Source organism: Anomalospiza imberbis, chromosome 3 (genome assembly GCF_031753505.1).
Source record: "Anomalospiza imberbis isolate Cuckoo-Finch-1a 21T00152 chromosome 3, ASM3175350v1, whole genome shotgun sequence".
Classification (NCBI taxonomy): Eukaryota; Metazoa; Chordata; class Aves; order Passeriformes; family Viduidae; genus Anomalospiza; species Anomalospiza imberbis.
The window spans coordinates 65142895-65170810 of NC_089683.1; the positions used below are offsets into that span (position 1 = coordinate 65142895).

Here is a 27916-nt window from a genome sequence, read left to right on the forward strand (position 1 = left end):
TTTTTAAATCTCACTTTTATTCAGTGTTTGTAACCAGTATCAGCTCTAAAGCTCTACATGCACATACAAGTTATGAGGTGGTCAGAAGCACCTCAGAAGACAGTGTGTTGCTTTTGGCTGGGGTAGAGTTAATTTTCTTCACAGTAGCTCAAAGGGGGGCATGTTTGTGTTTGTGCTGAAGACAAGGTTGGTATCACAGGGATGTTTTAGTTATTGCTCATCAGCACTTGCACAGAGTCTGCCTCTCACACCACCCCACCTGCCTGGGGTTGCATAAGAAGTCGGGAGGGGATAGCTGGGACAGGTGACCCCAGCTGACCATAGGGACGTTCCATACCTCACATTGTCATACTGGGCATATACTGGGATGTTTGAAGTTACAGTGTGTGTCTTCCCAAGTAACCATTACACATAATGGAACCCAGTTTTCCTGGAGATGGCTGAAAATCTGCCTGCCCATGGGAAGTACATATGTAAGAAAATAAGCTTAATTTAAACACTAATACCTTTTTATTGTTCTCTAACTCCATTTAAAATGAAGTATCAATATCAAAATATAACAAAAATTCCTAATTTTGCCAAAAATTAGGCATTTTCACTCATCCCTTGTTGCAAGTAGCTTTGGAAATAATTTTAACATTTGCAGAATGCAGTTCTGTACTTCAACACATTTCACCCAAATCATTCATGGTTCCTGCTGTGTTCTGTACTTGCTCTGTGCAACATTTCCTTGCCTTAACATGCCTTTGCTCTTCTGCTGGAGAGCAGTGCCTATAGTGTGGACAAGGATCAGCTGTAAGGCTTCACCCATTCTTGTTTCTTACACATTCCTTGCACTTTGAGAATTGTCCCTCAGCAGTTACTTTCTGTAGTAGCTTGTTCATAGTTTTCTACGTTTATAGTATGAGTTGATTAAATTATTTTCTAAAGTCCTTGGAGTGTGCTCTGAAATACAGGACATGGAACAGAAACAGAATAAAGATGAATGCAGACCTGCATACTTGAGAGATGCCTCACCAGTGGAAATCAGCCTGTTGCATGAATAAAACCTTATTAATACAGTGCTGGTTTCTCTGAAGGGGGGGTGAGGAAAGCAAAATCAAACCATGGAAACTTAACCAAGCATAGCGAGTGTTTTTCAACATGTACCCATGTCCTCAAGAACACTTAAGCAGCCAGCCAAAGGGTGCAACGAATTGTGTTTTGACCTGCTCCAGTTCTTGTTATCGGGACATCTCTCTTCTATGACGAAACTGCAAGTAGCAGGAAAATTAAAGGAACCAAGGAAAAGAGTTGTTTCCTCTGAAAGTTCAGGCCCTTGGATCTGGTAAGTTTTCATAAGCCATTTGGTTTACATATTAACTGTCTTCATGGCACATAGCTGCCCTAAGGAGCTCTTGAGTTTCTTCTGTTTGTTGACGGACTTGCTCAAGGAGTTTGGCCATTTGGCTTTTTCTGAATGCTAATGAAAAGTCTGGATCTGAAGAGGAATAACAGGTGTTAGGCAACCTGCTGCTTTTCCTTATGTTTTAATGCAGATGCATAGAAAACTTATTTTTCAGGTTAGATACAGTTGGTTGGTGGTTCTTATTATAGGTAAGGCAGAAAAATACCACACAAAGCCAATACAAATTCAGTTTTCATCCCCACAACCATTCAAGATTGCTGCTAAATTCTCCTGATCCAGATGTATAAATCTCAGTGGCCAAATTCAGCCTTATGCAGCAGCTGCCTGTCTAGATACAGCAGGGTTTTGGCTCTGGCTTTACATATGTAAAGATATGTGCTACATACAATTACCAAATTATAACCCTCATAAGTACTCAACATTTATCCAAAGACAAGAAGACTAACTTAACCCAGCATAATACTAAGTCATGGACTTTCAAGTATGAAGATGTGAGACTTCCCAGCTTTAATATCAGCTAATCATGCAATTTCCTTAATTACTTGCTTTATCAAAATAAACTATCACATTTGCAAAACTTTTAGGTTGGATCTAATGCTAAAAATTCTTACATAGGATAAAAGCATCTGTTCATAAAGTCCTGTTTCCCTGCTGTTCTGAACGCCTTTAACTTTAAAGGAAACAAACAAAACCCTCCTGCCATTATTAGGAGATACTCTTAAAGAGCTGTTTAAAAACATGTAGAGGTAACAGCTACTCTTGAGATTATTCTGTTTTCTTAAATGAGCAGAGCTCATCCCCAGAGAAGTTTGCACTGTCAGTGCTTTGACTCGTCTTAGAGGTCTTTTCCAACCCTAATGATTCTGTGATCTCTGTTACTAAGCAGTGCCTGTTTGCAGCTAATGGGTGCAGGCAGCCTTGGCAGGAAGGACATACCTGCTCGTAGTCTGCAGAGTGTGGAGATGCCCAGCTGCTGAAAACGGACCTCTTGGTGGGTAAGAAATTTCTTGAGGTAGGCTTGAATCTCTCCAATGTAATGCTTCCACAAAAGCATCATTTTTTCTGCATAAATGGGAGAACCACTGGAGATCAATACAAGCCTTTAAACACTTTGAAAACTGATTTTTGTAACAACATTTATAAGATCAATAATGACTCATCCACCTTCAGCTAAAACCAACATTATTGCAAAGACTGGCAATGGACTTCCCTGTACTACAGCTTTTGATAATACTGCTGATACTTCGGGTAAATAAAAAGATGAGTGGGTTGCTGTGCTGGGAATCTGATCCCTGTGCAAGGGGCTCGCTGATTTACGGACTGGTTGGCCAGGTAGGTGAAGCTATCCATGAGATGATTATGCTGTTGGATTCTGTTCACTACCTGAGAGAAAGTCTGCTCTGTTGCAAATCCTCTATGCTAGAAATTAAACAGATTTGCATTTTCCTTTACTGGGGACTCACCAAAGATTTCAGTTTTTCTTATGTCTAAAATCTAACCATCCCTTTCTAGAGAATGTGGAAAGTATCATCTGAACACCTTTTCTTGCATGTCTTAAAGGCTCTCAGCTGCATGAGACAAGTATATTAAGCATAAAACTGTTTTCTACAGGTAAAAATAATGGTATTTTATTCTTTCTCATTGAAACTTGAAAAATTTTGGCTACATTCTTAAAATCCACTTTACTTCACTGCTCCTGCTAATTTAGTCTAGAATTATATAAGCAGGATTTGGTTCAGTAAGAGTTTTTCTCTTGCTGGTCAGGGAGCAGAGTTAATCTAAAATTTTGGAACACAGCCTCTGCTATCTGTGGGGGATACCATCACATTTTACATACTGAGAAAGAAGGTCAAATAGAAAGATGTAACCTTCTCTAAAACACGTTCTCATCTCTCCCATGGTGAGGAGTATCTTAATGGTCTCCCACCTTCCTACTGAAGTTGTTTGCAAGGACCTCAGAATTGGCTATGGACCAGCCCTGCAGAATAGCAGTTCTTGAAGAAGGCGAAAAACATGTAAATCAGACCTATGGCCCACTTTTGTCCCTCGAGTTTCTCATGCACTCAAGGACTGTTTTATTTCAAGGGTGACTATAGGCATTTGTACTCTAAAACATTTGTAGAGACCAAATGAGGGCATGAAAGAGGAATATTTAAGGTTGTTCAGTGCCTGGTGGTCCTTTGGGAAAAGGCTAATTTCACTCCAGACAGCCACAAGACTCCTTCAAAGCACAGTTAATCCTATGTGAGTTACCATTACTGATCATGTGCTGGATGATGGAGGCAGCATGAAAGGATGGCTCAGGATGTTCGAGTTGGCCAGCCAGTCTCACCAAACACTTTGTCAAAGGTTCATCCATCCACTGGACCATGTGTAGCACGGTTCCTTCTGAAAGGCAGAGAGGTAAGAGAGTAATCTCTAAATAGGAACTCCAGTGTCAAAGAAATGAAGGTGAGAGGTCTGCCAGAAACTGCTGAAATAGGGAATCCTTCATGCAACTGGAGAAGCAAAATAAGTGCTGAACTTGGTTAATATGTATGTTTAGGTTGAAAAAAAGGGCCATGTTCTGAGGTTATGTTCTCAAGTAAGGTAAGGCCATGGATTTGGTTCATATTTTGTTGGCATTTTGTTCCACAAAAATGAATCCTTTCATGTGCAAGATCCACTCTTGGCTGATTGGGCTCAGTCTGTCCAGCAGCTACTGCACTCTGCTTGCAAAATTAAATGTGATGTGTAGCCAGCTGCATGGCCATTACACCAGATAAAAAGAGATTACTTGTTTGACAGATCCAATGTTGGGGCATGTTGGGAAAATTTACACTCATCCTTTCTCCTATAAAGAGTGCTGTACCTTTCATGAGTGCCAATTTGGTATCTCTGATAAAATCCATGTGCAAAAAATTTCAAGATACAGACCTACTTCATATTTTAGTCTTTTATATCAGTTTCTGCAATGATAAAATTATTTTAGCCTTAGAAACTGGGAAATGTTACAAATAGAAGTAGACAGGCCGTGTACATCAGTAAAGTTCAGCACACAAAAAAAAAAAAATTAGAGTAAAAAATGTTAAACAGTTGAACAAAAGTGCAGACAATGGAGCCCATGTATCCTGCCAGTGAATTGGAATTTGTTCTTGAAACTTACAACTAAACAATGAATTTAAAAGGAAAGACTTGGCTCTATGTCCAGCTGTGCTCCAACTCCTATTAGAATTAATAAAGGACGTGTGCACTTCTCTGATTCAGCCATTCATGGGGGGTTGCTGCCATACCTTGCTTTGCTAGCTCAGCAAGGCAGGATGTCACATAACGAAGGGAGTCTTCCTGAGTGTCAGTCAAAAGCATGGTCTGGAGGAGACCTTCGACACAGCAGCTCTCAGTGATTCTCTGCCACAAGAGAGAGATCCATGTTTAGCACTTCCATTATGGTTTAGTGGTGTCTGGGGGCTTCAGAATTACTCCTCAGGAGTTCAGAAGTACTGAGGTGAAACCATCAACAATAGAAATGTCTCCTCCCAGGTCTACCACAACCAGGTGAAAACACCTTGGATTGTTCAGAGATCACCTGTGCTGAGATACATATTTTATAGACTGAGTTGAAAACAGATAGGAAACTTAGCCTGTCCTGACCTGGACTAAAAGCAAAAAATGAGACCAAGAAATGAGTTCTGAATGAGTCAGCTGGACTGGTTACTAGTGAAGTTGAATCATGAAGTTGAATCATGAAGTCATCAGCTCTCTGGGACACCCTAACAATGGAAGATACTTATGGCTCCCTAAGTGAGCTCAGGTGTCTATCAACAAAAGGGAGTATCTTTTTCTGATACTCATTTTATGCTGCGGTTTTTTAACTTGCTGCTTAGAGGTTCAAGGTGGATTTGACACTACTGCTTTTCAAGCTCCCACACTCTGTTTCTGTCCTGCTGGCATAAAAATACGACTGCCTTTTTCCTCTTGTGCCAAGGACTTTTATGTGTTTCAGGAAGCGTTCCTTAGAATCAACCCTGGAAACCTGGCACTCCCACTCATGTCTGTGTATTCATTTATGCAGTGAGAGCTTGATACTCTCACTATTATGAAGCTTTATGAAGGTGAAGCAGCTCCCACCTGATAACAGGATAAAGTCACAGAATTTTAGTATTTCAAAAAAAGACCATATTTGTCAAACTTTGAATGGATGGTCTATTTTTATTCCTACTGTGGGACTTGAGTTTAAGGGAATCTAGTTTCCTGCAAAACTTGATGTCACAGCTATTAGAAATTTATATAATTCTTATATTAGTGAAAAAACGCATAATTTTCCTTCTGGCTGGTTTACATCTCTGGAACTAGTAGTAATTGGATCATGAACAAAGAGAAAAAAAAGAACTGAGTCTTGAAAAGTGTGTACTAGGAAGTGAGACAAAGGAAAAATGAGGATTTGGTGGGGTTTTTTCCTCAATATTGATTGCTACTGATGGTACTGTTTGATCAAGGTACTCTAAAAGGCAAGGAGAAAGGAAGTGCATCCATGCATATGGATTTCAAAGTCAGCAAGAGAGATCTTTATAGCATTTTGGCATAGCTATTGTCTTGCCAAAGAGGTAAAATGTACATCAGTAGCTGGGGTTCTGTTTCACAACGAACAGCAGCTGAAGCATGAGAGGCAGGAAATAAAGAGTGAGTTCATAACAGACCTCAGATTTCCCTGAATGATTCTTTTAATCAGTATGAAATGTCCTTGCTAGAAGAACTTTTTATACCTATGATGCAGTTAAATTAGGTAACCACATCACTCATAGCAAAAATTAGATATTTCTTATTTTAATTAGCTTTTTTTGTATTGTATTGGGAAAATATGAAACTACCTTTAATTTATGATCCTCTTATTCATACATGCAATTTTGTGTAAAATATATAGCAAGTTGGCATATGTTTAATTACCCACAGAATTAATTATTTTTTTGATTTGACGTGAACACAATGGCAACCTCACAGGGTATAGTTCAGTGACAAACATTGTGTACCAACCTGTCTGTTTTTGGAAAGGCTCAGGTTTTTGATGATGCAAGCAGTATGTCCAACAATCACAGGGTCTGTTTTATGTGCTGCCAGTAGCATCCCCAGGCTCTGCAGTAGCTCAGCACATGCCAGCGTGTCCTGAGAAGAGCAACCAGTATCTCAGTTACATCCAATATGGACAACACAACGCTGCTTTGCAGTGAGCTATGGAGAAATTGAACTTAGCTCTGCAAGAAGAGCATTAGTTTGCTTATTTAAAGTAAGGATGTGGCTGGGTCCAGTGCTGCTTCTCTCAAGTATGGACTGACTATTGAGCACTTGCTGTGGAAGGCTGGAGTCTTCAAGGTTGTGTAGTTTATGGTTGTTTCCATCAAATGCCTCACCAGGGTCATTGCTAGTCAGGGGAAGGATGTGTGATCCTGACTGGAAGGAGAGGTTGTCAGGGTCGCTGTGAAAGGCAGAACTGGTGAAGTAGCAGCAGCAGTGCGTCCTTGAGTACCTCAGCAATTTACCTTGCTACAATAATGGGTTGTATGTTTAGATCAGTTTGTGATCAGGCACCTCTTCAGTAAACATGTCCTGAACATCTTCTTTACACATGTTTCTCTGCTGTCTGATGACATTTTAGAGGTACTTTGCTAGGTATTTATCTGTGAATGTAGTCTTCCTCCAATTACCATTAATATTAATTGAATCACAGAATAGCCTGGGTTGGAAGGGACATTAAAGATCATATAGTTCCAAACCCCCTGCCATGGGCAGGAACACCTTCCACTAGGCCAGGTTGCTAAGACCCCATCCAACCTGGCCTTAAACACTTCCATGGATTGGGCATCCACAAATTCTCTGGGCAACATGTTCCAGTGCCTCACCACCCTCACAGTAAGGATTTTTTTCCCCTCATATCAGATCTAAACCTACTTTCTTTCAGTTTGAAGCCATTACTCTTGTCCTGTAGTATCAGATTGGAGTCTGGATTACTGCACAGGTAGTTACCTCAATAACAATATGGATTAAGGGGGCACTGCTGTGTGTAAGAGAAACCTGACTTCAACAGAGTTTATTTTAGGTCTACAGTTAAAAGCAAAAGATTTCCTCTTGGGAGTGTTTTCTCTTTCAGTCTCCTTCCCTTAGGAATTTAGGAGTTTTTTTATGCAGTTCTTCTGTTTGTTCACAACGAACTATATTTTTTGTACTATTTGGAAACTGCAAGGGAGTTCAATATAAAGCAAATCATTGGTCCTATACACAGCTGCAAAAAATCACATAATTCTGAAAACTCTGAAATATCAGGATCACTAAAGCAGTGTTGAAAGGTGGATGTCTTTAAAAGTTAGTTTAACTTTATTCTTTCTTTTGCTTAGGTTAAATTGCAAAAGTATATCTTATTTTCTTTTAATACCAGATGACATTTTCACTTAGCTCATTTTAAGCACTGTCACAACCAGCAATCCAAAAATAAAACAGGCAAGTAAGTGGAAAGGGCAGTTCTATACCTAAACACAGGGCATTTAAAGAATCCTATATGCAGACATGACAGTAAATTTTCCTTAGTCTTACTTTTCATTTTCTTTAAAGGAAGAAATAATATAGTTTTAGATAATCCAATTAAATTACCACTGATGACTGTCTTCTATGCTTTTGGGGCCAAATATCCTCTTTTTTACGTTATCTCATCAACTATCATACTCATTTTTGAGTTGCTACAGCCTGGGAGGAAGAAATTTTCTATGGATTATAAAGAAACTTTCTAATATCTCATTACTTCCCTGCCAAGATCTTTTGTTTATTTAGGACCTACGTTAGCAAGTGACAGTACTTGAATTTTGCTGAACTTCTTTTTTTAGCTGGAATATGGCTGAGATCCACATTTTGTTTTCTGGCTCAATTTTGCACAGTGCAAGAGAATCATGAGAAAACTGTGAGTAAAAATAGATTGAGTGATTCAGATGGATATTGATCTAACTTCTCCCAAGACTAGAATATTTAAAAAAATAAAAATAAAGGCAAAGAAAAAAACATTCCAGCAGCAAGTGTGCTTGCAGTTGCAATGCTGCACCCATACTCCTTACACAGGGATTTCCTGACAAGGTAAATATTTTCCCATTTACCAGTTAGCAAGATGTTAAGGCAAAATTATTTTGTACCTGGAGTCGAGAGTCAGTGACATCATCTGGAATAGGCGGACCCTGACTTCCAGGTCTTTTGCTCAAAGGAATTTGACTTAAAAGACTCACAAAGCCTGATTCTTTAGTGTTTCAGGGTTGGGCTGTCCTTGGGAAAACTGAATACAATTCCCTCCGCAAGAGGGAAGTTTTCCAGCCCTTGTTGGGAATCCCTGTCAACAGCCTGACCAGGGGATTGCAAAAAGGAAGCTGAAGCAGGGCAAGGAGCTCCTGTGAAGCATTCCTGGGGGTTTGCTTCATGGTAACGAAAGGGCAGATGGATTCTGCCCCATTGTATCCTGGGTAGTATTTGTAATAATTCAAGCATCACTTGACTTGGTTGTAAAGGTTAGCTTTGTTCAGTGGTTTGTTTTCCAACAGTTGTTCCCATGGAGAAGTCCCTTTTTCAGTCACGGAGAATTCAGCCTGAGTTAGAGAAAGAAACACTGAAAAGACTTGAAAAACAGGCCAGAAAAGGCATGGAGATGGGGAGGCAGGATTTGAATACGAAGAGGTCAGCCTCTTCTCAGAGTGCCCAGGGCTCGCTTGCACAAAGCAGCAGCATTCAGTAGTCAGGGACAGCTGTGTTTGCTCACTAAAACAAATTCAGAGATGTAGATACTTCTCACTGGAGAATAAAGTGGGATGCTTTGCTTTCCAAGCCTCCTGCTACTGACTCTTTTTCCCCTCATGAAGGATGGGCTGTTTCACCACTGGTGTACCAAGGCTGAGTTCACAGTGTCTTTGTTCCCACTGATGCTGACCAGGTCTCTTTGTGGCCAGCGTTTTGAAACACTGGTAAAGACAAGCTTCAGGACCAGGGAGAAAAGGATTTGTGGGTACTCTTTGCTGGGAGAACAAAAAATGTAAACTAAGTTTGGAGACAAGAAAAGCAAACTGAGTAAGGACCATGTTCCAGCATGTCTCACACTGAATAACATATTAATGTGCAAATGGCCTTCAACTAATTTAATGCATTTCAATTGTAAGCTTGTTGAGAGCAAATTTTGTGTTGATTGTATGAGGCAGTTTGACAAGCAGTGAGGATGTTCAAGGCTCATGCAGCCACTGTACCTTGAATAGCTCTGTGCTCTAGTTGCTGCTTCCCAGGCATTGAGCTCACCAATTTTTCCATTCATGTCCCAGAGATAGGGGAGGTGTAATTTTGGTTTGCATACAGACAACTGAACTGTAACACACCAAGCTTTCCAAACCCAGAGTAAATTTCCAACCAGGCTGAGCATATTTCAGGCACAAGAAGCACCTAAGGCCACCTGAAGCTGTTCAGACCTTGTCACTACTGCTTGAAGCAATGTGGCAGGAAAGGTTCTCACATATTTTTTCTCTATGTACCCAACCTCTGACTACCTTCAAATGCTGTTGTTAACTTAAAACACTTACCAAAGCCTTTCACATCTATGTTCTTAAGGATGTCTTTAATTACCGTAAAAAAAAAGTTTATTTAAAAGGAAGAGTCATATGTCAATACTTGCTGTAATTTAATTGTAGTCAGACTTCTTCATGTATTTGCTAGTGTTGCCGTATTAATGGTGTTGTTTACCCTGAACATGGGCAAAAGAATCATTCTGTAACTTAGGACATGAGGATACACAGTCCTGGTGAAAGTCCTAATGCATTAACTAAAGATAGACAACATTTCAAATTCTGTTAATCCCCTTTTTTGTTTTGATCCTAATTCAAACTCTATCAATACTCTACAAATGCACTTTTGAATAACACTGTCCATGTAGGGAGTAATGTATATTTGTCCTTTGTTCTGTACTTATGCACTTTAAATGTGTGTTCGAAATCAGTTTTTCTGCTTTTCAGTGTGTGCGGAAGCCCTGTAGCCAAGAAATAACTTCCTTGGTTGCCCTCATGGTGGCAGTCTCTCATGGTGCTGTGTGTGTCCTCCCCCTCGTATACGCATCTGGAGACCTATGGTCTGGGGGCTGAAGGGACTAGAGGGAGTTGCAGGGAGTGCAAGGCATTATCCACATATCCAACGACTCTGACACCAATCTCCTCCTCTAGTCTCTCACTGGTCTCTCCTTTGGATCCCACTCAGGACAACAGATGGCTCGTCAGGTAGTTAGTGACAGTGCAGATGCAGTAAATGAGCCTTGTTATTTTGGGTAGGAGAAAAAGGGTTGGGAAGTCTCCCAGAGTCTCTTTGTCATTCTCAAATTGCTTTTCATAGGCTGTTTTGCCATAACAGAGTATTACCCCAGGTGGTGGCCAGAACCAGCCTTTCCCCTCTGTTTTTGGGAAATGACCTCCCATACCTGGTTGGGCGGGTGCTGGGAGAGTATCCAGAGCAGAGCAATGGAGGCACGACGCACGTCCTCACTTCCAGAGGCCAGGAGGGAGCACAGCTTGGGCAGGACGTTCTCAGCAACCATCTCAGCCTGGATGTCCACTGGTGTGGGAAAACAAAGGAGGTCAGGGGGGTTCAGAGCAGTGCAGGAGTAATTCAGGCTCTGACTCCAACAATTGACTGTTGCCTCAAATTAGAGGGGACCGCCCCATCTCTGTGTGATGGAGCAATGCCAGATGTTCAGTTATAAAAATAAATCCTTATTTGTTCTGCCTCCTTTTGCTGAGGGATTAATACAAGCTTGATGGCAGAATGTAGGTTTGGGCACCCTCACTCTGTGTCTGAACCTCGAAAAACAGAGTGAGGGGAATTTTCTGAGTCCATCACTGGCATAAGGACAGGTAAGAAGGTGGCAGCTTCTGCTGCACAAACAGAAAGACCTCCCAAGCAGCACTGATCCCACAGAAATATGGTTAGCCAGGAGAGAGCCCAGCCATCCCACTGAGTTGTTAAAGCCCACTTGCCCCTGCAACCTCAGTGAGTGCATTAAAAGGCAATGCCAGAGCAGCCAGCACATGCACAGGCAGATCTAAAAGGTCAAGCAGACCGGGTGTTTCAAACACGTCAAGGAGTGGCACAGCACTTCCTTCACTCTCAGCTCCTCTATAATTGTGACTGCTTGAAAATTAAGCACCTCTACATTTTCTAGATTAATAACTCTACCCTGGAGTCTGGGACTTTAGCATTGAGTGTGCCAGTCCTCTGCCACTATCTCCTGAATATGTCATAGAAATGAATCTTGGACATTTAATAGGGTTTTTTTGGAGGATGACAAATTCATGGGAGAAAATTACATTTAATGATAGACATAATCATGCCTTGGAGAAGACAGGTGTCCACTCAAGAAGCAATTTCAGGAGACATTCTGTCCTAATTGGGTTTAATGCTTAGGAAACTTGGAAAGAAGGAAAGCTTAGCAACTCACTAAGGCTCTGTGCATAAGCACACCTCTGCTGCCTTTCTCACTTTCTCCAGATAATCCCCTTGCTACCTGGGAGCTCTAAAACAGATTTAGTTAGGATATGCACTACACCTTCCTCTTCCCTTAATATCCAGTTAAAATGCAGAAAATGTCTATTTGCTTTTGACAGGAAAGGCTCCCAGCCCACTGTGCTCACTCTGAAAGGCAGAGAGAGATAGAAATAGTGTGGTTTCTTTATCCCCAAGACATTGCTTACCACTGGTAGCCAAATTTCTTAGGCAAACACATGCCTGGCTTGAAACCTGCTTGTGCCAAAGAGGAAAACAAAAAATTTACAAATCAGAGAGAGAAGGAAAAAGAGCAGTTTTAGTAATGCATGTTCTTGCCTATTGCACACAAAATAAGACAACACTAGCAAGCTCTTACATTATCTTCAAGAGTAAATTTTGGCACATGGTTTTTTTTTCGAAGTTTTGATGAATTTTTTTTCAACCTCCTAGTATCAGTCATCCTATTGTTGACGAAGAATGGGGTTCAGATGTTGGCTTTACTTTAGAACATCTGATAAGTTATAAGAAAATGAAGGGAAAGAAATTGTCCCATTTGCTTTGCCTTTTTTTACCTCCCTTCTACATAGAATTTCAAGTTCCACCAGGAAATGTGGTTTATTGAAGTTTCTTTGATGTGGCTTCCAAGAAAGCGAAATTTTTGAGATGTCATCCTCAAAGCCATACAGTAAAAGTTCCAGATACCAAAAAGAAAAAAAAATGTAGCACAACAGATGTGTCAGACAACTTCTGTCACAGACACAATGATCAAAGACAGCCTGGACAGGGCACTTCTCACATGATGTTTCAAGTTAATAGCATACAGGCTTTCCTAGTCTAAAGGAAGTGTCCAGGGCTGTAGAACAACTTTAACAATTTCCCTTTGCTTTCTTCATACATTGACCTTGTAAAACCCATGTATTTTCTATTGTAGGTGTCTTTTCTCCTGGGAAAGACGCTGCATAGGTACCTGTACAGTAGATGAACAGAATGATGTGAGACTGAAACTGAAAGCACAAGTCTATAGCTCTACTTGGATGCTTAAGTCTTTTCACAAAGAGAAAGCTACAGCTTTACCTTGTCCACAGAAGAGGATAGGAGAGAGATCAGCGTCCTCAGCAGGAATCTGTCACTGGGTCTCAGCAAGGCTTTGTGGTGCTGAACATTGGCTGCCACATTGCTCAGGGCAGCACAGCTGTAATACTGCAAAGAACCAAAAAAAAATGGAGAGAGAGAGAGGTCAGAGTGGTGACACACTGAAGAGAATACAAATAAATTGGAGAAATGCTCAGAATTCAAACCAATGGAAATAAAATGCTTTTTCATCTTAAGGGTGCTTATGGGGTTGACACAACATGCTGTAGCTGCTCCAGCAATCCTGCTGGGGCGTGTTGTACATTCTTTAGGACCCTGGCTGTTTGGGAATGTGCTCTGCTGCTGCAATGACATTGCTGCTGGCATCTAAGTTAAGTCATCTGCATCTACTATATTATATGTTTACACTGATTTACTCAAGCTGGATGTAGCTATTGCCCTGGCATGCCAAGAGATCATTTCCAAAGGATCTAACCATTAACGCTAGGGAGGATTACACATATAAAAGTATCTATTACTAGGGAGGCATAATTAGAAGAAACAGGTTGAGCTACAGAGATGGAAATTTTAAGATGAATCTCAGAGAAATCTAAAAATGCTGGAACAGTTTTCAGAAAGCAATTCCAGAGGGTCCATCCCTTCAGACATCTAAAAAACCTGAGTAGAGATAATTAAACTGATGGGGCAAAAATTCTATGCTACTCAAAGGACTGAACAAACAAACTAGCAGAGTGTAAGGTGTACAACTCTGATTCATAGTTTATTTATCAGCATACTTTTGCACTAAGATGAGCTCTCTGCTGAGTATGCAGAATCACAAACAGGCGTCTGTGATAGGCATAAAATAGGATGCTCTACAGATATTTACTACAACAAGAAAAATATATTTTCAAATTGTCTTCTCAGAATACTTAGTAACATTGCTTAGAGTGGATGATCAAAGTTAGTATGCAAAAAAAAAAAAAACCCAAAAAACAAAACAAACAAACAAAAAAAAAAAAAAAAAAAAAAAAAAAAAAAAACCAAAAACGAAAACACAGAGGAAGAGACCTATCTGCACCATGTCTGATGATCTGAAAAACACAAGAAGGTAGCCACATAACCCTGTGCATGCATTAATGTGTGCTGGCAGGAGAAGTTTTGCATCATAAACTTTCCCCTGTGCAGTGAGACAAATGGGGTCTTTTAATATATATTATGTGACTGAGCTGAGCTTCACCAAGATGCTCTCCCATGTTTCTCCACTTCACTAGGGAAACCGTTCCTCCTCTTCCCCCTTTTCATTTCTGCATACTGAGGTTTGTGCTCTCCTTACAGTCACAATGTTCCTGTTTTAAAATCTGACCTATTTTAGTCATACCTGGACTTCTGAGTCAGGAGATTCCAGCAGCAAGGCAAGAACTGGTAGGGCTCCTTCCTTGCATAGGACTTGTTGGATTTTTTCTGCCATTAAAAAGAAAAAGTAAAAGTGTCTTCCTCCTTCCCTCCCTCTCATCTGGAGGCACCATTCAAAACGGATGTGCACAGTTCTTTGGGTTCTAAAGTGCTGATGTTGTCCAAATATATAGCAGTCAGTGTGACTGCAGAGTATATAATTTAGAGCTTGTGTAATGCAGCAGTATGCAGATATTTTAGCAAAAAGACTAGCAGGCTGTCTGATTAAGCTTTTGATGGTTTTATGCTAAAAACTGCTCTGAGAATCTGAATTGCTGGAGAAGCTGAAAAGCCTCAGGTATAATCTTCACTTTGATTTCTGTGTTTTAAAAACAAATTATTTAAAATATTCTGAATAATACCAGAAATGTAATAGCCAACTGTCTAAGTTCTTGTCAACTGTTTCCTTCCACAACACAGAGTTCAGAGATGTTACTTGTGACTTTATCGTTTAGCTCTGTGGAATAATGGTTATCATCTTGGCAGGTGAAATTTAATGCTGGTTTGTTTCAGAGTTAATTATCGTAGTCTACATATAATTGCAGAGGACCAAGTACTGCTTTTGATAAAGCTGTTGGCAGATATTCCATGAGCCTTTATTGTCTGACCTGTGATAGTTATACTTAGCATATTCCAGCATTGAGTTAGTCAGAACAAGCAAAAAGCTCCTAAAGCTCAACTTTGTTGGATAAGCTCCTGAGATTGCTTTAAAGTACACCAAATGTCCTGCTAATTTTTTAAATTATTTCTTTAACAAATGGCTATTTTTTTTTCTATTTCTTTGACTGATTATTTAAATATTCATACACTAGCCCCTAGGATTTGAAAATCCAGCTTTTTTGTTTTGCTACTAGGCAAAAAAGGGCCTGTATCAGCTAAACTTGAATCATCAACCTGTGGTACCAACATGAATGCCATATGCAGAGGAAATAACTTGTTGCTCAGATATGCTTTTATTCTTGCCTTAACCTTTAGGATTATTTTTCTATCAGTGAGTTTTCTTTTAGCAATTTAGGTAAACCATTATTCCAAAAGTACCTGATTGTGTGAGGTTCAGAATAGCACCAACTGCATTTTGTTGGACTCTGGGATCATAGGAATTGGCAAGAGACAGTAGGGGTGTAACTCCTCTAGCAGCACCAATAGCCTCTCGGTTGGACTCTGGAGAAAAGAATCAGAGAAAGAAAGGAATATTTACTGCCATCTTACTGTGAGCCTCAAGCAGGACAACCAGCAGGACTATCCCTTGGTGTTCCCTTCTCTGATTTCTCTGCATGCTCTTAAAAATTCTGAGAGCTTAACAGGAAGGAAACCAACTCATGACTTCTGTATTAGCCATAAATCACAGCTGGTCAAATGCTTTTGGTTTGTGACTAGGATGATTAAAATATCCTTAAGACCCTTTAAACAGGTTAACAGTGTCATACGTACTTCATACCCTTGGTACGCCTGATCAACCTATTCACAGTGTGATAACCAAAAACTACATCACTAACTGCAGGTAAGGTTTAATTAATTTAGCAGGGTATATTCAGGGTCAATTTCTTCCTTGGAATATCCCTGTATTACTCACTTGACATCTACAAGCACTGCAGAGGTTTCTAAAGACAGAATTTGATTTAACCATTGGAATTTGAAAAGATGATGTTTTTTTTAAGTGGCGGTGATTCCGTGCGTGGCAATGTATTAAGTTGTACAGTTGTATTCAACATCCTGGAGTACAAGGAGAACTCAAAAAAGGACTGCACAATCCCTTAGGACTCTTGGATGAAAAACTGGTAAAAAAAGAAAAACTATAATACTTAATTCTGTAAAATTAACAATAATTATACACAGTTTAAACAATGGCCAGTCTGTGGAAGTTTGCTGAGAGAAACATGAAGTAGACAGAGCAAAAAAAAAGAAAGGTATTTGGATGAGATCGAGTCTTCAGTTGCGAACTAACTTGGAGAGTTATGAGAACAAAGCTGCTAGTTTTATACCTAAAGCCTGTATAGTGGGGAACTGACATACACAGATTAGCCAGGATATTTATTCACGTATAGTTCAGAGAGTATCAGTTTAATATTCCAGGGCAAGTAATTTTCTGTCTTCCTATGAGTATATACTCAAGTAAATAACTTTTATTCTGAAAAAAAAAAACTGAGAAAAATAATTGTTCTGGGAAGAGTAATCTGTTTAAAATAGCTTTTCCATGTGGGAAGCTATTATTCTGGTGAAATATTCTGGTCCCTTTCATAGACAAGCCCTTCTCTAATCTAATCTGCCTACATATCATTCTTTTGTTTCCCTCAGTAGAAGCAGAAAACCTTTTGTATGGCTCCAACTGGTGTGATGCAAACTACTCAGGTGAAGTAAAAAGAGAAGCAAAAAGATTAGGAAAGAATGTAGATATCACTGGTTCCCTTATTCTTGTACACAATATACTCCATGAATGTTTGTGGATGTGGAAAAGAACCTCACATTTGAGAAAAGGGATTATGAACATTTGGACAAAACTTGGGCAAATTCTTCCTTCTATCAGATATTGTGCCTGAACACTTGTTTAGCCAGTTTATAATGACAGACTGGATGGGGAAATCTGTCTCACCGAGATGTGTAACTGTATTGCCATCTCTGTAAGAGATGTGGCAGGCTAGATCATGTTTCTCTCCTGGACCACCTGTTTATCTTAAAAAATGCAGTCCCTCCACTGATACCACTGCAACCACTGACTCTCCTTGGAATGCTTGGAGAAGGAAGCCATGTGTTTGAGATGCTACTCTAAAGTGGGGAAATCAACATCTACTCAAGCTGTGTTTGAATAACTCACTAATTTTCAAATTCTTTCTTTTCACTCTCTGACACTTGTCTGCTTAAAAATTCCCATCAGAACAACTTTGAATGTGCTTTACACTCAGTGCATCCTCCTTGTTTTAGCTTAAAGCAGATGTTCAGGGCCCCCTAAACCCCCAACATGTGAACATTTAGTTCTGTTCTGAAGTACTCCGAGTTCTTATTTCAGAACTGATTACTTTCACTCACTTATTGAAAAGATGCAGATAATTATAACTATGCATGTGTCCTTTTTCTGCGTGGACAAATGCTGGTGTTGGAACAAACTAACCTTCAAATATTTTTCATCTGAATGGGTTAGTTTGTTCTTATTTTCAGCTCCCTGTTGCAGCAGGGAGACAATCCAGTTTAAACATGACCTGCAGTAACACTGCTAAACAGTTTCACTCTGTACATAGTCTTGCATGCTTGTTGCAACAGAATTAAGACCATCCTTAGATGCAGAATTTTAGTCACCTTAAAGCCATCTAAAGATCTTCCTAATTTTGTTGTGCTTCAATATTTATCTTTTTTGCATAAATTGTCTTCTTGAAGGATATGACTGAACAGGATACTTTTCTCAAGCAGACACTTTAAAATATCAGATTCTGTGAGTTAAAATTAAAATAAACCCTGGAGAATTGCCTCTTGCTTTAGTCTCATTGCTGTGGTATCTAAATACAGTCTGGAAAACAAATAAATGGATCCAGCCCATTTAAACTCTAGTTAAACTGGGACAGAGATCCTCAACACTGATCAAATACCAGGCAGCAACCCAGCCTTTGCAGGACTGCCTGCCTTTATGTACAGCTTTGAAAGCTCCCTGAGTGCTTAACTTGGAGTACTTGTGCTCAGAAGGACATTGGCGCTTAAGGGAGTGTGCAAAGGCATTAGAAGACCACAGGGAATGAAGGTCGCCTGGATCTGCAGTAGCTGAGGGTTCCCTGTATTCCAGGTTAGATATCTAGAAGGGTTAAGAGTGACTTCAGGACTAAGTAACATCCTTAGGTGCCCAAACAAATCACTTACTCTGTGGACTGTTTAAAACAGGTGAAGGGACATCTCTCCGTCATTTTTAGGGGCTTAACTCCACTGACCCTACACAACGAAAGTCCTTCTAGAGCCAAGTACCTAAAAGTTCAGTGATGCCATGCCTAATTAAGACATTTAAATGAGGCAATTTGCATTCCACACAAAGTAATGTAGCATGTAGAATTCTTAACCTGACAATAATATACAATGCTTAAATATAAGCTCCTGTGGGAAAAGCATTTAAAAACCTGAAAATAAAACAAAGAGGTGGGCTAAGATGCAAATCAGCACTTTCACGTGGTTGGATCCTGCTTATCCACTCCTCCTTTGCAACACAAATACTTAAATGAGAAATGAACATTTTCATCATGTTTTCCTCAGCCTTCTGGGAGATCAGACTGCACCTTCCCATGCTGGAGAAGGAAGCTGGCTACAGGAAAGGAAACAAATGTGAAAACATGGCTTTTCTACAGACTTGTACACAATTTGTACTGGAGAACTAAGAGTTTGCATAAGGTAGAGTAAGACAGACTAACATGATAACCTTTCTTTTGGTAACTGTGCCTGAACTTACCAGGATACCAGGAAAATATTAATATCATTATATGAAATATTCATAGTTACGCAGCAGATGGTGACAAATGCAAGTAGTACATGATGGGAAAAAACTGACTGAAAGCAAACTGGCAGCAAGTTTTGCTGAATGGAAATGACCACCTGGGAAGAGGCTACAAATGGAATTCCATGGGGGCTAGTCTGTATTTGCTTTGAACCAGAGACTTGAAACAAAGATGTGAATGTAAAACTGTCAGTGCAGTGGAGGACCAGAATATCTTACAAATATTAGACAAATTAGAATACTGAAGCAATGGAAACAGAATGAAACCTGTACAAAATGCAGGGATGTGCACTTGAAAACATTTGTGATACAGAGCCTTGATTATTGGTGTCTGCTGGAAATAGCAGCAGAGGAGGAGAAAGACTAAGTGATTAAATCAGCTGTAGGATGACAGCATCACCATGGCACAATCACCAAACCTGCAAGTGTTACCATGAGATGTACCACAAAACATATTCCCATATGTGCCACAATAAATGGCACAGGTGAGACCCCAGCTGAAGTACTGCACATTTCTGGTGACTTCTCTTTCAGAAGAGATGAATCCAAAATGGAATTCTTGCAGCATTTATCTATATGTTGGCACTGTAACAATGCCTGAGGCCTGTGGTATCATGATACAGCACATGCAAATCCTATGTTCCATTCCTTGAACATATCATTTACACCTGGAAGGACTCTGAAGATGAATGGAGAGTCTCACAAGAGGAGTCTTAAAAGACCTTGGCTTTCTCAGTCTAGTAAAATGAAGGAACCTCATCAGCATGGACATCAGAGAGACAGAACTCCTGAAGCAAAAGCCAATGTAGACATTAATTAAGATAAGCCACTCATGAATACATTTAGGATGAAAATCAGAAAAAGGTTTGTAATCATAAGAGCACAAAGGTCAAAAACACTGAGAAAAATAACTGGAATGTCAGGAGGTTGAATTTATGATGTGGGAATACCAAAACTTGTTGTTGCATCTTATGACTTAAACCAATTGCAAATAGGTTGTTTCATCTTAAAATATGATGGAAGAGTTGAATGAATTCACAGCAGAGGATAAAGGCAAAGAGAACACTCACCTGAAACTGCCAAAGTCATGATGCAGGCACAGGAATTACACTGGACAGTGGGATCCTCTGATTCAAGCAGATCCAGAATTGGCTCAAGTAAACCCATTTGGACAACTAATTCTTTGTCAACTATTCAAAAATTCAAGAAAAAAATGGACAAATAAAAAAGTAAGCAGTTTGTGATTTTGTGGAAAGAATACATCATCCATTGACTGCTTTGGAGATCTACATTATGATTATACAAAATAGACCTAAGATAGAAACAGCCAGAAAGCCACTCACAGTCCCTAGCTGGGTTTCCTTAATTCTCCTTCAGATGCATTAAAGAGTGTAACAGATGTTTGAAGGTGTTAGGCCAGAAGGTCCCAAATGAGGTTAATTTTGGCAAGAGCAACTGCAGCTTCCCAATAGGTTCACAACTTACTCAGCAACTCCCCCATCCTTTCTTTTTCTTCTGAGGTCTACCCTTTAAATATTATTTTTTCTTTGTAAATAGTGACATGATATTATTTGCAGCAAAATCCTTAAAATAAGAAAGCAAGAAGAAAGCCAGCTTCGCTGAAGACTGACCCTGTCTTCTGCTATTATGGGACTGCAGGATGGAGTTCTTGTGGTCTGGGTGCCCAGGAGTGCAGTAGTAATGCAACAAGGACTTTGTTGATGAGGTGTGGCATGTTTACACCTGGTCTATCAACATAAACTTTATTGGGAAGTTATTCTTCTGCATCTCCCAGATTCTATCTCAAGTCTATTTTCCCCTTTAATTACAGAATTGAATTATACTAAGCATTTAAACTTTTTTTTTCTCTGCAAGCAATTTAAGACTAAGGTCCAGTTCATAAATAACCAGAAAATGAGCACTGTCTCATACACAGAGTTTATTTCTATTAGCTGTATCCATTGTTTGAAAGGAAAAATGTCTGTATATCTAAGAATGAGACTAGAATTCCCACACTGGCTTGGAAATAATTTATCAGACTTTGCACATAGATCCAAGAACTCTTGTCACATTATATAATCTAGCTGGAGGAGGGATCTGATCTATCTTGGTGCTACCAGAAGCTACGTATCTTGCAGTCAGAATCAGATTCACACTTGTCCTATCAGGAACACAATAAAAGGAATCTAGATTTGTGTAGAAGCGCCCTCCTTCTGTCTGAGTCTGGCTGAACAGACACTTCTTCACCTGAAGGGAGATGTGTCATTAATTACTCACTATTTCCTTCCAGCAGGAAGTTGACAAGGGACAAGGAAGACATCTGCTGCACCTCCAGGTCAGCAGAACGCAGTAAGGCATAGAAGGATTCCAAATGCTCCACAGGCAGGGGGATGTTCACTGCAAGAGTGAGAGGAAATATTCATGAGTCCCATTGTTCATCACAGTCACATTTTTCCATTGATGGACTTAAGCCTGAGGTGCTCCCATAGACAGGCTGAGTGATATTCATCTTCTTTAAAATTCCACTGCTACTAGAAAACAGGACAAGTTTCCTGAAGAGGTTTTGAATAATCAGGTACTTCAAAAACATCATGGGAAGAGAAGCAGTGTGCCTTGCTACCAAACAAGTCATTCTGCCTCACAGCAGGTCCTTACGTTGTGGCTACCAGAACTTTTTATCCAGCAAATAATACATGGGACAAAGCTATAATCAAAGTGACAGAATAATCTCTTTGAAGTAAAATGAAAATAAACAAATAAATAAATTGCAACCTGTTTGTTGCTAGTATTTTTACCTTTTTATAGAATTCAAACTCTTGCTGATATTCTATTTTTGGATATCTAGGCTGGCTCCTAACTATTAACAAACTACCTCAAGAGCCAAGTGCTCCCACAGAATATTTGGAACAAAGAAGAATGTGTCCTTCATAAATTTTCACTACAATCTATCTTCTGGAGCTTTGTCCTCTTTTGTATATAATTTATAACATTAACTGGTCACTATGTCCATTTCCTTTCACCATATTTTGTCTGTGTTGCTTTCAGGAGATTCAGTATACACTAAATACTTTGGGTTCTGCTGAGTTTCACATAAGTATAACAATTTCATAAGTCTTTTATAATCGTAAGGGATATCTCCTTACAGCAAAACCCAGAACTGACTCTGCCTATGTGGCAATGACAGTTTTCTGTCTTGCTTGGCAAAAAAAAATGGCATGAAAGCAAAAAAAAAAAAAAAAAAAAAACCAAAAAAAAAAAAAAACCTTGACCTTGCTTAATTAATTAAAAGGAGTTTCACAGTTTGAAATAATATTTTTATTTATAATTACATGAACATTTTCTAATGTTTACTGAGATAACTTACTCTGCTGACTCATATGCAAGTAATAGAGGGCAGCTGACTGCTGTAAACCTGGGTTTTCTGAAAAGGATAAGGTCCTCAAGGCTTCCAGAGGGTCCTTTCCCAGTGGAGACATTTCAAAATCTAAAGATGCAAAATGACAGCACAAGCTCAATTACATCTGTAAAGGTTTAGTTTACAAAAAGAAAATTTAAAGCCAACCAAACACATAAGGATTTTTGTACTGCAACAACTCCATAAAGCCCATGTCTCTTTATTCATGTTTCCATGAGCAGAAGCAGTAGATGAACTGGGAATAACCTGTCCTTGGCAATGCCTCTTGTAAAGCACACAAAGCTAGTGACTAGAAACAAAATAAATTATAACCTTTAGACACTTTTATGTTATCTAATATAAATGCAGGTGTTCTTGTTCTCCACAAAAATCTTTATCTTTTTCTGAATCTTTGTTTCAATACTGAACATGGTGTTCTTAGTTAAGTAAGAGTATATATTTCTAATTTATTTTGTATTTCTGTATATATTTATAAGTATAGAAAGGGTATATATTTCTAATTTACCATATTTGAAGCTCACTGTGTATCCTGTCCTGGGTATTGAAATACAGAATTTAAAGGAATAGCAACAGGGACTGCAAACAGGCTTGCCTCAGGCTTAAATTTCTAGCATGAGTCTACCTGTTCTTGAGTATGATAGCTCCCCTATGAATAAACCAGATGTTCAACAACAGTCATCAAGCAATAGCAGTCATGCATGACTTCTGTAAGTCACAATATAATATAATTAATATAATATAATATAATATAATATAATATAATATAATATAATTAATATATGGAATGGAGCAGCAGAGAGGAAAAGGAAAGGGGACACTAAATGAATGAACAGAGTTAAAAAGGTAATGTATGATTGATCAACTGATGGAGCACACAATTATAAGATATATTTTCAGGTAATAGATTAAAGCTGTGTAATAATGATTGAAATATCTCTGTGAAAAATATCTAGCTACTTTACCTCCCATGGGACAAAGAAATGTCAGGAATGTGAAGGACATGAGCTTTCATGCCTCACTGCAAAACACAGACAATATCTCAAGCCATTAGAAGCTGCTGACATGTCAAGACTAGCAAACTCCTACCCTCAGGATTAGGTAAGTGAGCTTCACAGAACTGCTTCATATAAAGATCATTTTTTAAAATAACTAGTAGTATACATAAAGGGAAGGACTTGCCTGTGTGTGCAAGGTTTTAGACAAAAATAACCCAAAAAAAATCTCTTCATGTGGTTTAATTCTGTTCCTTTCATATCTGAACTTGAATCTATCTCATTCTTCTGTATGTGGTTTTGTTTGGGAGAGTGATAAAGCTGAAACCACTCAAAATCTTCACCTGCTTAAAATATCAAAATTTGCTGCCCTGGCTAACAGATGAGTGTGATGATCAACCATGAAGCCTCTCCTTGCACCCAAATTGTCCAAACACTGTCTTTTTGCTTATTATATTTTGTTTGATTATTATATTTTGTTCTTTTTTTTTTTTTTTTTTTTTTTGAGGATAGGCTTGTTCCCTCTTGGAATAAAATACACAGGTGAGTGTTAAAGTAAGAGGGATGTGTCTTGGTTTTCTTTGTGAGGCTTCCTTGCCTCCATTTGTCTAGGCAGTAAGATTTTGCTATCCAGAGAACCAGAACCTTGGTTCTGCTTCCTGGATGCTGTATGTGTCCTGTCATGGGCAGTGGGACCTCCCTGAAAACCCTCATTGTCATCTGTGTACTGCTGTCAGAGAAGCTCCAGGCTCCCTGCTGCTGTACCACAGCTCCCATGGATCCGAAACAGACCAGACTTTTGAAGACTGATCTCAGAAATTAAAGGATCTCTCAAGAAAGCACACACTTAGTCTTTTCAGGGAGCACCAGTGGCTGTTACAAGGGGCCATTCTGGCATCCCCTTCATCATATCTCATCCATCAGCTGTGTGGGGATACTGCCAAGACAGTCTCCTACAGAGTCAGGAGCATGCTAGACTTTGGAAGAGAAGGTTCAGCCCTGGAAGATCTCCACTGTGTAACAAGCTGAAAGATCTGTCCCTATTCTGGAGATGAATGTCAGGATTTAAACCAGTGCCAAAGGTGCAACAATCAGTGAACCTTATCAGCAGCACAGGACTCACTACATTCGCTGGATAATGGCACCAGCTAATACCAACTGAGGCTAATCCACACATGTTCCCAACAACCAGAGTCAAGCAATTATTCCAAATCTGTTCCATTTCAACAGATCATTGAAATGACAGATCATTTCAAACAGCATTAACCATGTCACATCAAGGAAAAATGTCTCTCCTGGTTCCCCTTACAAGATTGTTTCGTGTTCTCAAAAAGACAAGTAAATGAATAGTAGTTCCACACCCTGCACACAAATGAAAGTAGGAGACTATGCAATTTTGTGTAGTAGTTTTAACCCAGAACTGTTAAACATAATGTATGCCCAATTAGTTGTGAGACAAGGCAAAACCAAACAATGACCCCTTTATCTTGAGATAAGGACTATTTTTAGATTGGACAACCAACAAAATACACTCATTCAAGATTACTGCAGAAGTGAAATAATAAAACAAGATTCCCTATTGATATTGTATCCTAGGACAGGACAAAGAGGGTATCACAAACAGAAAAACAGGGGAATTAGGCAGATAACCTGTAAAGCAAAGGACATAGATGAAGAGTTATGGATCTACTTTGATTAAAGGAGAATACCATGATTGTGATTAAGCCTGATGTCTAAAACTTTTGCAGAAAAGCACAGTTGCTTGGAATCCTGAGTGCTCAATGAGGCTTGTCTCAGGGTGACTTTGATCTTCTCCATGCATAGCCCAGACATTTCTAGCATAAGTGCCAGTGTTCAGCCAACACAGAGGTGCACAACTGTGCACATCACACTGTGATCTTCCCACTCACAGCTCAGCACTCACATGGCATCCAGTCTTATCAAAGCCTATGTCCAATTTTGTCAGTTCCTTTTGACTGACTTTAAAAAAGTAACTTTAATTTCTAGAAGGACTCACTTTCATGAACACATTTACATGGGTTATATATTAACAGTGGTGGCAGAGCAAGAAAGTGATTCACCACCTCTACCTAGATCCAACTTGGTGTCCTGTACACAAAGAAAAAGCTCTGTAGCTCTGGCCTTTCCTCATCATCACCAAGCCGCTCAATGCCATACCAGAGCAGATCAGCTAGCAATTTGCTTTCAATCCACAAAATTAATCCCCTTGCTCTTTCACAATCCTTTAGAAAAAGACAAGTCTTCTTACCTGTTTCAATATGCTGCAGAAACTCCTGTGCTGTCACTCTCTCATGAGGCTGTAGGATGGGCTTGTACAGCTGTCCATTTTTAGAGCTGTTTTGTTTTAAGCAGGAGCATTTGCTTATCAGAGTTAAGCATTCCTTGATGCCTTGCACCAAGTCAGAGGACATCCTCTGAACAAAGCCTGTGAAGTCCCGCAGGAGCTGCATGCATCGTCCACATAGCTGACCCATTCTTGTTCCAACAGCAGCACAAAGAAAGAAGAAAAGGAAGGAGATGGAAACAAAAGTTTCTTCTCAGTTTGTCCGCTTTTTGCACCAGCTTTCCTCCTCACTGTTTGTTCTGTCTTACAGATATTAACACCACACCATGCGCAGTTGCTGTAAGGCAGACAGACTTCTATGTCCAATAAAATACATTTCACAAGGCTGGTTTCTGCAGATCTCCTAAAGTTCATAAATTATTATTTAAAATGGTGCACTGGAGACACACCTTCCTTTCACTTGAAGAGAAATAAGATAATGACCTAAACACAATTCATAGAGAGCAAATGGAGTTTAGGTTATGGAGCATCCACCAAAGCTTGTATGAGGCTAGAGAAACTCTGGGCTAAGGGAAAATGCAACCTGTTTTTGTAAGGCAGCTTTCCACATGAAAGGTAGGCACCACCTTGTCTGCATGTGTACAAGCTGCAGCTACCAATTGGAGGAAGATGAAAAAAAAAAAAAAAAAGAGTAAGTGAACAGGTTTTTCCAGCTTTTGCAGAAGCACAGATCAGAACAAAGGAGTGGTGGACAAACAACTCATAACTCAGTCACCTGAGACTTTGAAAATCAGCAAGAATAGAAAACAGGAAAAAAAAAAAAAGACAGACAGTGGCCAAATGAATTTAGCACCATTTTCTTCCTATCAAGCCAGTCCTGCTGAGTAGGCTGGATAAGTTAGCAATGGGAGGATGCTAAAATTATCTGCTGTTTTCATGCAGAAAGAGGTAGTAAAAGGAAAATGTTCAGTTTTCCTTTTGCTTAATTCACCAGTCTGGTGCATGTGCCCACCCTTGGCTGAAAAGTTTTACAAATGACCCTGTTTAAATTCTTGCAGCATGAGGTGATATTTGTAATATTGATGATTCCAGTAAAAATTGGTTTGATTCACAGTCACCTTAATTAGGGATCCTATAGGTATGGATCTGCTGAAAGATAATCACTTTTATTAACTTCTTATTCATAGATTTGGTGGATTTATTCTGAGGATTGCATTTGATACATTTATTGGTAAGTTTTCGCCTCTGTCCTTTAACGAATCTTTATTTTCTAAATAAATAATGTTTGAAAAGCAACCTTTTGTTCTGCACCCATCTCCAAACACTCATGAACAGACTTACCCAAATCCGTCTGGTCTGTCCAACAACTGCTGTTTTTTCTCTTGATGTAATTTTCTTAATCACAAAGACCACTTGCCACAAATAAGCCTACCTACACTGCTAAACCAAAAGATATGACACTTCTAATACATAATGCAGTTCATTACAAATAATTGTGATTTTGATTTTTCTGGCTACTTCCTTGACCAGCTCTGCAAATCCATTGAGTTCTGATCTCTGTCTGGGTTCTTAATGTTATCAGAAGTGGGGCTCATATGTCTATTTTCTAATCATGTATTCTGGATCCTTTCAGTAGGGGTCTTCTAAATAATAGGGAACCCATGTGATTGCCAGGTCCTACTTCTGCCACCACTTGCTCTTCACCTTTGCTCATCATCTTCCAGCCTTCAGCTTTCATCCTAAAAGTCTGTCACCCATCACAAGCTCCTTCTGTCTCTTGCTCTATTTTGTCTAATAAATTGTAATGTTTAATTGTGAGGTTCTTTAAAGGTGACTTGAACGGTACTGCACTGAGATGAGAAAACAACACGACTGTTCCACTGAAACATTTGCAAGTAATGACTGCATTTCTGTAATGCTCTTACTAAACATTTCAAAATGTGCTGCAAACAGTAAAACAGCTTTCCAATGCATCTGCAAAGAAGATAGTCCCAAAATGGTTTAAAAACAAGTTTCAGAGGTGCCAAGTTTTACAACTCCGTTTTAGATAAATGGGAGTTAAAGAAATGCATGACACCTGAAAATTAGGCTGAAGGCATAAAACTCAGTTGTTCTGATACACAGTTTGATGAATCAGTCAGGCAATTGTTCTTTGATTTGAAACAAATACTTGCAAGCCAGTGTGGAAGGCTGGTTTATGGATCTTCAAACATACTCTGAAATCACAACAGCTGCTATAAATGTTGAAACTATTATACCTTGATAAGTTTCCTTATTAATTGAATAAAAT

General features: G+C 39.3%; 1 protein-coding gene across 1 annotated transcript; it reads right to left on the reverse strand.

Annotated features, from left to right (window-relative positions):
* Positions 1-489: 489 nt before the first annotated feature.
* Positions 490-27810, reverse strand: LOC137470957 (uncharacterized). The gene is made up of 14 exons (XM_068184823.1): positions 25591-27810; positions 22279-22398; positions 21192-21311; positions 19985-20104; positions 15488-15610; positions 14376-14458; positions 12998-13123; positions 12130-12175; positions 10860-10993; positions 6419-6547; positions 4681-4795; positions 3662-3796; positions 2345-2470; positions 490-1480 (listed from the first exon to the last, which is right to left on the reverse strand). The coding sequence occupies exons 1-14, from the start codon at positions 25814-25816 to the stop codon at positions 1359-1361; spliced, it is 1725 nt and encodes a 574-aa protein (XP_068040924.1). The 5' UTR covers positions 25817-27810; the 3' UTR covers positions 490-1358.
* Positions 27811-27916: the final 106 nt, after the last annotated feature.

Excerpts from the sequence above, each read along its gene's own strand:
- LOC137470957 (XM_068184823.1), bottom strand. The coding sequence starts at position 25,816 with ATGGGTCAGCTATGTGGACGATGCATGCAGCTCCTGCGGGACTTCACA. Across the intron at positions 4,796-6,418 it reads GCCTTTCCAAAAACAGACAG|AGAATCACTGAGAGCTGCTG; the intron begins GTTGGTACACAA and ends CTCTTGTGGCAG. Across the intron at positions 3,797-4,680 it reads TGCTGAGCTAGCAAAGCAAG|AAGGAACCGTGCTACACATG; the intron begins GTATGGCAGCAA and ends TCTGCCTTTCAG.